This window comes from Corythoichthys intestinalis, chromosome 12, assembly GCF_030265065.1.
Source record: "Corythoichthys intestinalis isolate RoL2023-P3 chromosome 12, ASM3026506v1, whole genome shotgun sequence".
Lineage (NCBI taxonomy): Eukaryota > Metazoa > Chordata > Actinopteri > Syngnathiformes > Syngnathidae > Corythoichthys > Corythoichthys intestinalis.
Window position 1 is genome coordinate 13,738,441 of NC_080406.1, and position 14,074 is coordinate 13,752,514.

Here is a 14,074-nt window from a genome sequence, read left to right on the forward strand (position 1 = left end):
TCACAGTGGGTATGAGGTGCTTTTCAGCATGCGCATCTTTTGTGGCACACCAGACCCACTTAGAGTGTTTGTTGCCAAAATGCTCAATCTTGGTCTCATCTGACCAGAGCACAGTTGAAGCCTGGGACCGTGTGTATTTTTGTGTGAGACCAAGATTGAGCTCCTCCCGTGGCCATCTCAGTCCCCAGACCTTGTTTTGTTGGCAAAAGTGGGTTGTACAAAGTATTAACACCAGGGGTGCTAATAATTGTGACACACATTATTTGATGTCGAATCATTTTTTCTTTATGTGGGATTTTTCCCCCACTGAATGAATGCACTTGTATTGAAGGTTGGATTTTTCTCTTTTTTTCCATTAAGGTCCCATATTATTTGAATAAAAAAATAAATATTAGAAGCTAAAAAACACATCTTTTTCAGGGGTGCCAATAATTATGGAGGGCACTGTAAATACACTCTTTATTTGATATGATAACAATATTCATGTATTAGACACTGCACTGAAAATGACATCTTATAAGTGTGTCTGACTCAATTTCACGCATGCCTACTCTGTGTAAATCTGTGCTCGCCTTGCGACAGCATGGGGTGATAATCTTTACACATGGCATGGTGGGAAAAAAATCTTAGATAGCATTACCTGTGACATAGAGATGAGCATAGCAAGTGGCCTTGCCTATTTTGTTGGAGATGACACTTTTGTAGACACCACCATGCGCATGACACACTGAACGGATGACCAGACTGTGGACATCGCGGACTGAAAAGAATGGACAAAACAGAGCAAGAATTACACGGGGGCCAGGCAGCTTCCTCACATCTCACTGGGAACATGGCGAAACAACAGCCTAACAATGTGTCTTGAGATATTTTCGTCTAACACCTACATTGTGTCATCTTTCTGTCTTCAGTACTTTCGATTTTTTTGCCATTGTGGAACCAGACAATGCTGGGATATGGCAAACCGGCTACTTTACATTTGAGAACAGCCTCCTTTCCCTCAATAACATCCAGGTCATAAAGGGGCTTAATGAAGTCAGGCATTGTGAAACGCTCAACTTCATTCTCAGGGACCTCAGGCTCCTCTGGTATGGATGGCATTTTCTCGAGTTTAGCCCTATGGGAAGAATGAATGTCATAGCCAATTCCATAAATGACCTGAGAAATAATTTGATTTTGATCCTACATCTGTGAGGAGATGGCCGGCCGCGGCTCTTGTATATACAGTTCAGCAGAACATTCAGCTTCGCCATGATTGTTGATGGCTGTCACGGTATAGAAACCCTCATCATCATTGGTCACGTGCGAAATGATGAGGGAGTGACGACCATTCTCCTGAAGAATGCGCACATCCTCACTCTCAGTGAGTGGGTGATCTGCTGAGAAACAGAAGTTTGTTATACCTCTGATTTCCAACTTCTGTACCATATACAGTAAGAAAATAAGTATTTGAACACCATGCTCTTTTGCAAGTTAAATCGTGGAGGAGTCTAAAATTTTCATCGTAGATGCATGTCCACTGCGAGAGAGATAATCTAAAAAGAAAAATCCATTTGGAAATTTGGAAATTGTTTATTGTCATCATCATCGGTATCATTGACAGTTACAATGTAGCATTGTGATAAGATTAACCCGAAGAATCCTTAAGAAAACACAAGGGCTGACGGGAGAAGCCTGGGCTTATTAAATCCCTTCCCAATTAAGCCAAAGGACGCGAATTATTGCATGATAGAGTAGGCATTTCACATTGTGGTACAAATACAGCATTTTAAAAAAAATTTTTTTTTTTACAAATCCTGTCCAAAGTACTTAGTGACCATTTAAGCAGTTCAATTATACAAAATTTGTTACAGATTTAATCAAGACTCGACAGCATTCGCGTATGTCAGCAGATGTAATGTTCTGTCTTTGTGACAGAGCTGATTTTTAGCGCATGTTATGACTACCTTATCTTTAGCCACTGAAATTCCTTCACTTTTTGTTATGGGAACACTACGTGGGGTCTGTGTGTCTGGCAGAATGCCCTAATTTGACTCTCGTGCAGTTGTTTTTACCATACAGGAGGTCAGTCTCGGTAGCGACTTAGAATAATATCTTTATTAGGGCTGTCAAACGATTAAAATTTTTAATCGAGTTAATTACAGCTTAAAAATTAATTAATCGTAATTAATCGCAATTAATCGCAATTCAAACCATCTCTAAAATATGCCATATTTTTATGTAAATTATTGTTGGAATGGAAAGATAAGACACATGACGGATATATACATACAACATACTGTACATCAGTACTGTATTTGTTTATTGTAACAATAAATCCACAAATGGCATTATTAACATTCTATGTTAAAGTGATCCACGGATAGAAAGACTTGTAGTTCTTAAACGATAAATGTTATAGTTACAAGTTATAGTAATTTTATATTATAACCCCTCTTCATGTTTTCGTTTTAATAAAATTTGTAAAATTTTCAATCAAAAGTAGAGTTAATATAATAATAATAAGAATAAAACTAACAATAATAAAAATAGAGTGAAAAGTTTTACGTGTATTTTGCATAGCTAAATTGATATGGAATGCCAGTTTATTTAGCATTGTTGTTTAACTGTGTGTCAGAATAGGGCCTCATTACTATAGACTGAAGTGCTTTTCTTTTTGAGAATATATATATATTTTTGAGAGATAGGAATATTATTTTTGTTGTGCTTTCACTAAAGGATACTTATGTTTGTTGTGAAGGAGAAGCTTATGCCAATAAACGGCGCGCCTGTGTCCACTCGCCTTTACTGAATAGCATATACAGTGGGGAGAGCAAGTATTTGATACACTGCCAAAACCCATTGGCAGTGTATCAAATACTTGTTCTCCCCACTCTATCTGTACATATCTTACCCAAAATAAAACAAGAGACACATAATTGCCACTAAAAGAAAGAAAACTTACCGAAATATGTGTGGAGCACAAATAGCAATTTGCATTGCATTGTGAATACAGCATAAACGTCTCACAACTACTAATTCTCCCACGTTTAGAAGACATGAGTATGGAACGGCGCTGCCCCCAAGCGGCCGGTGGCATTCTCTTCACTCTTAATGTTCATAAACGGCCTCATTGTAATGTTTGAGGCAATATGCCAGCGGGTGCGTTAATTGCGTCAAATATTTTAACGTGATTAATTTTAAAAATTAATTAACGCCCGTTAACGCGATAATTTTGACAGCCCTAATCTTTATATGTTCTTTTAAAGGCTGCTAGGGACCCCATGTTGGTCAGTGCGGGGTCAAGAACATTCCAGAGGCGGGCCCCTATGTTAGGAATCGAACATTATTTTAAGGTGGTTTTTACACGGCTGTAGTTAAACACATTGTTCCCTATAAAATCATAATTCGATTCCCTTGCTTGGAAGCGAATTTGTAGGTTGTGCGGAATACAATTTGAATGGGCCTTGTACATTATCTGGACAGTTTTAAAGTGTATCAAATCATAAAATTTTAAAAACTTAGATTTGATGTAAAGCTCATTTGTGTGTGCTCTATATGGTGCTTTGTGGATGATCCTAATCGCTTTCTTTTGAAGGATCATCAGATGATTTGGGTGGGCTTTGTATGGGTGTCTTCGAATTTCGGCACAATAGGTGAGATACGGCAAGATCAATGCACTGTAGTGTGGAGAGCCTTCTCATCTAGCACATTTTAGGCTCTAAAGAGAATAGAAATGCTTCTAGCTAGCTTATTTTTCAGATGGCTTACATGTGCCTTCCATGTTAATAAATCATCAATTACTACTCCTAACACTTTGTGCTCTCTAACTCTCTGTATTGTCACATGGTTTATTTGTAAGTCTAAGTGCTCCTTGAGACCTTTTCTGCCAAATAGCATATATTTTGTTTTTCCAGATTTAGAGATAATTTATTAGCGTTGAACCATTGCTGCAGCTTTTCTAGTTCGACATTTATTAGCTTAGTTAGACCTTTCAGGTCATTCCCTGAACAAAAGATATTGGTGTCATCTGCAAAAAGGACAATTTTTAATAGTTCAGACACTTTGTATATGTCATTTATGTATAAAATAAACAGTTTTGTTAGTCACAGTGTATGATTTTTTTTTAACCAGTTTATTTGTTTGATACAGCTGCAAATAAGTATTTGAACACCTGAAAAAACGAATGTTAATATTTGGTCCAGTAGCCTTTGTTTGCAATTACAGAGGTCAAACGTTTCTGTAGTTTTTCACCAGGTTTGGACACACTGCAGGAAAGATCTTGGCCCACTCCTCCACATATATCTTCTCTAGATCAGTCAGGTTTCTGGGCTGTCACTGAGAAACACAGACTTTGAGCTCCCTCCAAAGGTTTTCTATTGGGTTTAGGTCTGGAGACTGGCTAGGCCATGCTAAAACCTTGATATGCTTCTTACTCCTTGGTTTTCCTGGCCGTGTGCTTCAGGTCATTGTCATGACCCAGCCAGGACCCATATTCAATGCTAAGGATGAGGGAAGGAGGTTGTTCCCCAAAATCTCACAATACAGGGCTCCAGTCATCCTCTCTTTAATACAGTGCACTCATCCTGTCCCATGCTCAGAAAAACACCCCCACAGCATGATGCTACCACCCCCATGCTTCACGGTGTTCTTGGAATAGTAAGACGGGCCTTAAAATGTATAAGCAGCGGAACCTTCTGTGTCATGCATGATTTCAAACCATGACGTCTTAGTGTATTACCTACAGTAACCTTGGAAGTGGTGGTCCCAGCTCTTTTCAGGTCATTGACTAACTCCTGTCCTGTAGTTCTTGACTGATTCATCACCTTTCTTAGGATCATTGAGATCTTACATGGGGCTCCACTCCGATTGAGATTGACCGTCATGTTTACCTCCTTCCATTTTCTAATGATTGCTCCAACAGTGGACCTTTTTTCACAAAGCTGCTTGGCAATTGCTCCGTAGCCCTTTCCAGCCTTGTTGAGGTGTACAGTTTTGTCTCTGGTGTCTTTGGACAGTTCTTTTGTCTTGGCCATGTTACAAGTTTGAGTTTTACTGATTGAAGGGGGTGCTATCGACCTCACACAGGTGGATCTGATTCAGGATAATACATGGAGGGGAGGTGGACCTTTAATAGGCGGACTAACAGGTGTTTCAGGGTCAGAATTCCAGCTGATAGACAGGTGTTCAAATGCTTATTTGCAGCTGTATAACACAAATAAATCATTGAAAAATCATACATTTGGATTTCTGGATTTTTCTTTTTAGATTCTCTCTCGCACAATGGACAAGCACCTAAAAGTGTGAGAACTTGCAAATTAGCAGGGTGTTCAACTACCTATTTTCTTCACTGTGCTTGTACGATATGTGATGACAGATGACAATAATACCGTATTTTTCGGACTATAAGTCGCAGTTTTTTTCATAGTTTGGCTGGGGGTGCGATTTATACTCTGGAGCGACTTATGCGTGAAATTATTAACACATTATGATATAATTTCACATGTTGGTGTTTTGGAGTGACACTGATGCTTTGGTAAACTTTTTAGCATGTTGTTTATGATATAGTTATCTTAATAACTCGGCCATGTTCGAGTTCTGCCTTTGCCAATGTGTGTTCAATTGTATTATTGACTTTTTTATATTGAAATGCATGCTTTTAGTTTGTGGCGCTTTCACGCCCAAGTGGGGGCGCACTCGCACGTGTAACATCGTACTGTACACTTATTCAGCATGTTGTTCTCTATTGTATTTTTATATTAAATTGCCTTTTAAGATTATATATCTGTTCTATGTGTTGGATTTTGTCAAGTAAATTTCCCACAAAAATGCGACTTATACTCCGGTGCGACTTATATGTTTTTTTCCTCTTCGTTGGGCATTTATGGCTGGTGCGACTTATACTCAGGTGCGACTTATAGTCCGAAAAATACGGTAGATGATTGGGTAGGCTGTGGAAACATTGAGTCTCCCTAAATCTTAATCTGAAGAACACAGAGCGAGACCAATGGAAAGTTTGAAAACATTATTTGGACACCTTACCGAAGTGAGTCCATGTGACCTTTGGAGGCGGAGTCCCGCTGACTTTGCAATCAAATCGAGCGTTACGCCCCTCGATGACTTCCAAAACGTCCAGTTTGCGAGTAAATAGAGGCTCAATTGAGGGAATAACTCTGAGTTTTCCACATGATGTAATTTCCTCTGAGGTGCACCAAAAAATTGTACAATTTTACTTGTGTAACAAGCAAACAAGCTGATTCTCCTTCATTACACAAACCTTTGGCTGTGCTCAGCTTGCACGTGTACACTCCGCTATCATCCTCATGTACTGAATTAAGAAGCAGCCGACATTTTCTTCCATCAAAGTGCATTTTGCAGTTGAGCATAGCGGGTTGGATCAGTTTCCCGCTCGCCAACCAATCCACATCAGTATCTTGCGGCCCGATGACGTGACACTCAAACAACACCGTCTCGCCCGCGTTCGCTGTGATGTCTTTCACAGGGCGGATGATGGCCAAGCTTGGCTCGACTGGTGGTACTGGGTGAACATAAAATAAACTAATCTTTAAAAATCTTATACAAAGAACAGGGTGAAAAAAGACCAGTTAAGCAGCATATCAACTATATTCTGACTATGCAGGGACATTCCGAGAAGACAGTGCTAACACTGTGAGGAAGCGATGCGGTAAATAGCAAATAAGGACAGGAACAGGACATGGCCAAGAAAGGCACAATGAGCCAGGCAGTTGAACCCACGTATGGGAGTCGCTATACAGTGCCAATTAGGGAATGCAATGCAAATAAGACACAATACAGGACAGAGGCAGTCAGACAGGCAGTGCTACCAGTGTGAGTTTATCTTATTACCTTTAACCTCCAACTTCCCTTCACATTGTTTTGTTCCAAACTCATTGATGATCTTACAGGTGTAAACCCCAGAGTCTGACCTCAGGGCTGACTTGATGGTCATTTCAAAATTTCCATTTTCTGTCTCTCGCACAATATGGCGGGGACCACTTTTGACCGTAACTCTGTCTCTCAACCTGCAAGAATGAAATGAAATGATCACACTTGAGAGAAATTGATAATCAGTTGATCTATTTCTTGTGTCCATGATCAACGACACATACCAGTACAGCAAAGGTTTTGGTTGGCCATTTATTCGCACAGACATGGTGACTTCTTGTCCTTCAATAACGGCTTGATCAATCAATGTTACCTATTTGAGATTAAAAATGATTTAAAATTCCAGTGTCTCATACTGTCCCATCAAATAAATACAGTGATGCCTCGTTTTTCGCTGTCAGTGGGGTCCACGAAGTAGAAGAGGAGCTTGTTTACATTTTTTTTTCTGGTGTGTTCAATGTTTTTATTCAGATTTGGCATTAGAAAGATACATATAAGACATGTTTTTTCACGTTTTTTCCCCAAAGTATAATTTAAAGTGCATGTGACATGAAAAAAGCATGTTTATTTCATAATACACGCGGTATTTTATGCTCCTGAATGATATGGACCGCTTGGATGTGTGTGGAAGTGATCGCTATATTTATTTAGTTTTTTTAATCCTGCGCCATGAAAATGAGTGACTTCCGGCTTCGGTCTTGCATTGAGGAGGAGGGCGCTGTGACGTGTACGGATGAAGGCGTCCTCTTCACTATACAGCCGTACTGTTGTGTATGAGGACTAAGGATTCAGCTGATTTTGCGGATTAATACGTTTATTTTTTGCATCACGCCAGCCAAACGGCTGCAGAAAAATCTTACTGTATGAGGGACAGGCGTGTGCACCTTTTTGGATTTTCAAAAGGTTCCCATTCACCGTGGATATTGGCCAAAACAAGCCCTACTACAGTGGGACCATTGAACTTACGAGGAAGTGAGTAAAGATCGTGTTTTGTATTATGTCAAATACAAATACAGAGATTACAAAGTAAACACTACAAACTTTCTTTAAATATAGGACTACTTACGTTTGATCACTGATAGGCATGTAAAAAGCTCTCCTCATGCACATTAGCTGCGCGTTAGCTGCACAACAACTGCAGCCGCCCTCCTCCGGGGAACGAGCTGTACATTGCTCTCCGCCGGGCGGTTTGCCGATCCGCAAAGACAATCGACAACCCAGCCGTCATGTCAAATAATCCGGGCTAGTTATGTGTGATTTTCCGCTTCGAAGACTTTGAAACATAACTCGGTTCGGGTTAGCATGTCGGCTAGCTGTCACGCCTCTTGGTTTGTTTACATTCTCCGAAGCCGGGGAAGGGAAATGACATATATCCGATTTAGGTGGCATAAAATATCGTTCGGGAGGTGCGACAGTAAGGGTGAAGTCGACAGTTTTGACCATTATGGAGTAATTTTGCCATGTCGTCCTGAATAAGAGCATTTTTATTATTTCATATTCCATTTAGCACAAGACTGTTATTTGTCATGACCATGCCATTTATTTAGCAATTGGGGAAAATACTTGGATTAAAAAAATATCCTGTAAAAATATTTAAGTAAAGAGTCAGAAACAATGACATTTTGCAGCTGTCTTCGTCGCGTTTTCCTCGTTTTGAATAATTCCCCCTCAATGGGCTGAATAGTAAAACCGATGAGCCCAGTCTCCCGCTGACGTCATCCAACTGTTGGGGACGCTAGAGCCCTATAATGGTAGGCGTGGCTAACCGGCAAATTAAAAGACTAATTTCTCGTCATCTGCGCTTTGCTAAATTGTTGCATATAGTCGAATCGTCTCAAAATATGATTCTAATTCACATAATAATGCTATTTAAGATTTTTTTTCTCCTGTCGTATGCTCTTTAAAGCAATACTTTGCAACTTTTCAGTTTGGTCGATTCTAGCGACGTCAAAAACGGTAGTGTTTTGCCTTAACACTAGAAGTCCCAGAGAATTCTGGTACTCCTACTAGTCACAAACAATGTCCGATATGGCCTCTTCCCCGGAAAACCCAGCGGTAGCAAAAATGACCCAAGTGCTTTTGAATTGGCAAGCTGTTGTCGGGCAGACAACAGCCGTTCATATGGAAATGCAACCACTAGACATATATTAACTTCAGACACAATGACCACAATCCATACTCCATGCCCCTGATTCAGTCCTTCTAAACTATAGACACAATTCCTGCTTTACACTCAAATTTCAGTTCTAAAACGATTTTTTTTCTTCTTCAAAACAATGTACACATTTGGGCCATTCTTTCTGTCGTTATGTGTGGCGTATAGGAGAAGTGAATTAAAAAATGTGTAAAAAGTGTCAAACTTCATAGATAAATGTAATTAAATAAATATAGCTTGACTTGAACTGACACAAACTATCACGAGTCACGGAGGAGAGGCCAAATTGGCCATTGCTGGGGAATAGTAGGACTGTTAGTCTTGGGAAAGGCCAAGTCGGCCTCTGCTGGGTTTTCTAGTGTTAACCTCTTCAGACCTGAGCATGCTGCTGAAGGACATGACGCGTTCGTGTCTCTAAATGAATAAATACACTGAATTTAGTTGCTATTGCCACTTCTGGGAGATAATTGGCCGGAACGTTACTCATCGAAATTAATCGAAATTAAATAATGAGGTTTAGCATGCCCTCATTGCTATTTTTGGTTCTTTGAAATGGGTGAAACAAAGCGCAACTTTATAAAGGCAAACGTAAGTTCTCATTTCTCATTAAAAACAATGTAACTTTAACATTAAAAATAACCAATAAAACATGAAATATCTCCGACCCAAAAAATTGCACTCTGTTCTGGTATTTGAATAGAGTAAAAATCTGATTTCTTTTTTTTTTTTTTTTTTTTTTTTTTTTTTGCCCGGCAGCAAAAATGCGTGTCTGAAGGGGTTAAGGAAGACTGTGTTTTCCAAGAGGACCAGCGCACACCCGAACAGTGTTGTAAAATGATTGATTAATGAATCAAAAATTAATCTACCGGCCGCCTGCAGATGGATTAAACAACATTTCTATTTCCACCGGCTGTTTGAAGGACGAATAGTATTAAGGTAATGAAACCAGTTGTTGCTAAACAATAGCACATGATGGTTAGCAACCATGTGGCTTAGTGTGGCTAACCCACCAACCCACACTACCTTGTCAACGCTGATGAGTTCAGTTGAGTGGAGGGAGGTGTCACACCAGCAAGTGAAAGCCGGGCCAATGGTTATTCTGTATATCCTGGTAGCCTGCCTTTTTTCCCTTCTCAGACAAAACTTTTTGTCCCTTTCGTTGTTCTGCCATCTTTGCAGAATTCGCGCAAAAGCGTAAGCATCGACTTCCGTCTATATCAGGGGTCATGAATTAAAAATCCTCTTGGTCCGAAATTAAAAAATTACAACAATCTCGGGTCCGGAAATATTTTTAATGCTTCTTTTTTTCCAAAAGATACAAACGTATTTTTACGTGACCATGCTGATAATTACAACATTCAAAAATGTAAATAAAATATAAAAGGTGCATAAAACTAAAAAAGTGCTTTAATTGAATCATTAAATAGCAACATAAGAGCATGTTCAAGACTTTTTTTTTAATTGTGGATGCTGACAGGGGGATTTGCTTTATTTTTTAACAGACCTCTTCTTTTTGCTTTCCATCAACAAAGTTTCAGCAACTACACTCATAAAATCTTTGACAATCTGTGTGTCACTGAAAGACTTTTTGTTTTGACGCAATATCCACGCTATTCTGAGGGAGAATTCATTTGCACGTTGCTGAGCAGTGAATAAATGAACCATGAGCCTTGAGGTGCGATCATATTGAGCCCTTAATTCCGCTATTTTTTTGAGAACGGATGGCAGAGTTCATAGGGAAACTTTGCAAAAAAAAAAAAGCTGCGTGCTTCGTTTCATAGTGCCTTTTCAAATTGCTGCTTTTTACAAGCGCTACCGTCTCTGAATGAGTCTCAGATGAGGCATAGCGGTCTTGTGCTGCTGCCAGGTAAAATGAATAAAAATGTGTTGGTCCACTCCTCCTTAAACACTCTGTTTTCTGCATCAATCTTGCGTAGTTTTGAGCACGCTATTTGCCATACCTTTTCGCCTCTTCCTCCAACTTCATTCGGCTCAGTTTTTTTGCCTGGCACGGCCAGACTGTTCTCCCTGTATTTTTCAAACACTGAGAGAATAGTCTGGGACCCAGCCCATTAACGGCCTTTCGAGCAAGTACAAAATCAATCGTCAAATCAGATTCGTTTATTTGCGTGACGTGTTCTTAACGAGCAACGTCACTCTTCTGCGTCGAAAGTCGTCTCCACAACAACACAGATGGCAAACAGGAGAGCCGAGAATATGTTCCAATCCACGGTAAAATCAGTTTTAAATTACCAAAAGAACATCAACACAAGTCATTGACAACAGTCTGTCTCGCGCTAGCCATGTTGAATAAACGCCGCTCTCCTCGTATGTTTACTTCCGCGCGCAAGTCCTTCTTCGCGTTTCTAACGTCACATCCGCCCGTCGCTGATTGGTCCACTCCGCTGTCTGTGGCTTGCTCCGCCCTGGAAATTTTATCCGCTTAATGGTGGCCAGACTCAATACCTGGAACAGCGGTGAGTCTGGAGTACCAGGCTATCAGTTTTTGGCTGTCACTCTGCAGAGTCTGGAAATCGAGTGTGAGACATGCTGTTCTAAAAATAACTTTCAAATGCTTCACTCCCATTGGCTGGCTCACGCACGTCACCGCTAAGGTTTTTGTTTGTTGCCCGCCTCCACTCTGCAAACCCGCAGAAAAAAATGATTTTTGTTGTTGCAACGTGTATTAGTCCGGGCAGCTTGAGATCCGGTCCAGACGGCTTAGGGGTCCGGAACCGGACCGAGGTCCGCGGTTCTATGACCTCTGGTCTATATAATGAATGCTGAAGGGGGGAAGTGACGTATGCCGCAAAGCAGTCAGCACATTTGTAGTTTTTTTTTGTGTGTGACAGGGTACCTGCCACACACCTCAAAGTTAATCAGTGCCGGTGAAAGCGATACAGACCTCCTCAAGATATAAAAGAAGTGTCATTCAAATTAGCTGTCAGTCGACATATTATTACAGATGTTATAAAAATATTCTATACAGGTTGAAAAGTTACCTAGTGTTGCTTTTAGGGCTGTCAAAATTATCGCGTTAACGGGCGGTAATTAATTTTTAAAATTAATCACGTTAAAATATTTGACGCATTTAACGCACATGCCCCGCTCAAACAGATTAAAATGACAGCCCAGTATCATGTCCACTTGTTACTTGTGTTTTTTGGCATTTTGTCGCCCTCTGCTGGTGCTTGGGTGCGAATGATTTTATGGGTTTCAGCACTATGAGCATTGTGTAATTATTGACATCAACAATGGCGAGCTACTAGTTTAGTTTTTTGAGTGAAAATTTTACAAACTTTATTAAAAACGAAAACATTAAGAGGGGTTTTAATATAAAATTTCAATAAATTGTAAGAACTACAAGTCTTTCTATCCATGGATCGCTTTAACAGAATGTTGGTAAATGGACAGTACTTATATAGCAGGCAAATCAGGGTTCAGTGCCTTGCCCAAGGGCACTTTAACAGTGGACAGTCGTAACCGGGGATCGAACCACTGACCCTTTGGTTCAAGGACAACTCTAGCTACCAACTGCTCCACGGCCGCCCGAATGTTAACACCATCTTGTTGATTTATTGTTATAATAAACAAATACAGTACTTATGTATAGTATGTTGAATGTATATATCCGTCTTGTGTCTTATTTTTCCATTCCAACAATAATTTACAGAAAGATATGGCATATTTTATAGATGGTTTGAATTGCGATTAATTACGATTAATTAATTTTTAAGATGCGATTAACTCGATTAAGAATTTTAATCGTTTGAAAGCCCTAGTTGCTTTAAATTAAAAAATGCTTGTCTTTATCAAAATGCAAAATTGAGTGAGTCCACTCAAATCCATTCACGTTGCTCACACACACACACACGATGATTCGCCACAGCACACAAACGCTAGTGTTTAACAAGCTAAACAACCTCATACATTCCGCGCCATTCAAGGTGGGTGCTCCCAAGAAACTGGCAAGATCAAAGCTTCTTCTAACTTTAACAAGTAGCTACTTGGTGAACAAGACAAGCAGCATGAGGGAGAGGTGAGAGGCTGTACGTGGTCGGATCGGGACATCGCTATAAAATACTGTATTCATATTAGGGCTGTCAAAATTATCGCGTTAACGTGCGTTAATTAATTTTTTTAATTAATCACGTTAAAATATTTGACGCATTTAACGCACATGCCCCGCTCAAACAGATTAAAATGACACCAAAGTGTCATTTCCACTTGTTACTTGTGTTTTTTGGTGTTCTGCCGCTTGGGTGCGACTGATTTTAAGGGTTTCAGCACCATAATTATCATTGACATCAACAATGGCGAGCTACTAGTTTATTTTTTGATTGAAAATTTTACAAACTTTATTAAAACGAAAACATTAAGAGGGGTTCTAATATAAATTTTTTATAACTTGTACTAACATTTATCTTTTAAGAACTACAAGTCTTTCTATCCATGGATCGCGTTAACAGAATGTTGATAACGTTACTGCCATCTTGTTTATTTATTGTTATAATAAACAAATACAGTACTTATGTACAGTATGTTGAATGTATATATCCGTCTTGTGTCTTATCTTTCCATTCCAACAATAATTTACAGAAAAATATGTCATATTTTGTAGATGGTTTGAATCGTGATTAATTACGATGAATTAATTTTTAAGCTGTGATTAACTCGATTAAAAATTTTAATTGTTTGACAGCCCTAATTTATATATTTAGTTTTTAATTGAAAAAAAAAAATTATCCGATGGACTGAGGGCACGAAGTAGCGAGGGATCACTGTACTGAACACACGGGATCACTGTACTGAATGTGAAAAATGTGAACATTTCTACTCAGCTCTCACCAGAAAATTAGGAGGTTTCTTGAACTTGGTGTCAAGTGTCCTCTTTGTCTGTTGTGAGTTAAAATCCATTGCTTCCTCCAGGGGACTAAGGTACTCCTCGTCAGATGTGATGGGGCTGCTGATGTCCATGGGAACCCCCAGGACACCTTTCGTCTCCTGAATGGGTTCTGCCATATTGCACATTCG

The 14,074-nt window shown here is 39.6% G+C and overlaps 1 protein-coding gene across 3 annotated transcripts in view; it reads right to left on the minus strand.

Annotated features, from left to right (window-relative positions):
• spegb (striated muscle enriched protein kinase b) overlaps positions 1 to 14,074 on the minus strand; it is a 118,979-nt gene that overhangs the window by 57,584 nt on the left and 47,321 nt on the right. For 2 of the 3 annotated variants that reach the window (XM_057852895.1, XM_057852898.1), the window contains exons 7-14: positions 13,889 to 14,055; positions 7,110 to 7,198; positions 6,847 to 7,022; positions 6,257 to 6,517; positions 6,022 to 6,180; positions 1,187 to 1,379; positions 888 to 1,117; positions 641 to 760 (exon numbers count right to left, since the gene is read on the minus strand). In XM_057852895.1, the coding sequence (XP_057708878.1) occupies positions 641 to 760; positions 888 to 1,117; positions 1,187 to 1,379; positions 6,022 to 6,180; positions 6,257 to 6,517; positions 6,847 to 7,022; positions 7,110 to 7,198; positions 13,889 to 14,055 (1,395 nt within the window). The remainder of the gene's footprint in view (positions 1 to 640; positions 761 to 887; positions 1,118 to 1,186; positions 1,380 to 6,021; positions 6,181 to 6,256; positions 6,518 to 6,846; positions 7,023 to 7,109; positions 7,199 to 13,888; positions 14,056 to 14,074) is intronic. The other variant, XM_057852896.1, reaches the window with a different exon arrangement.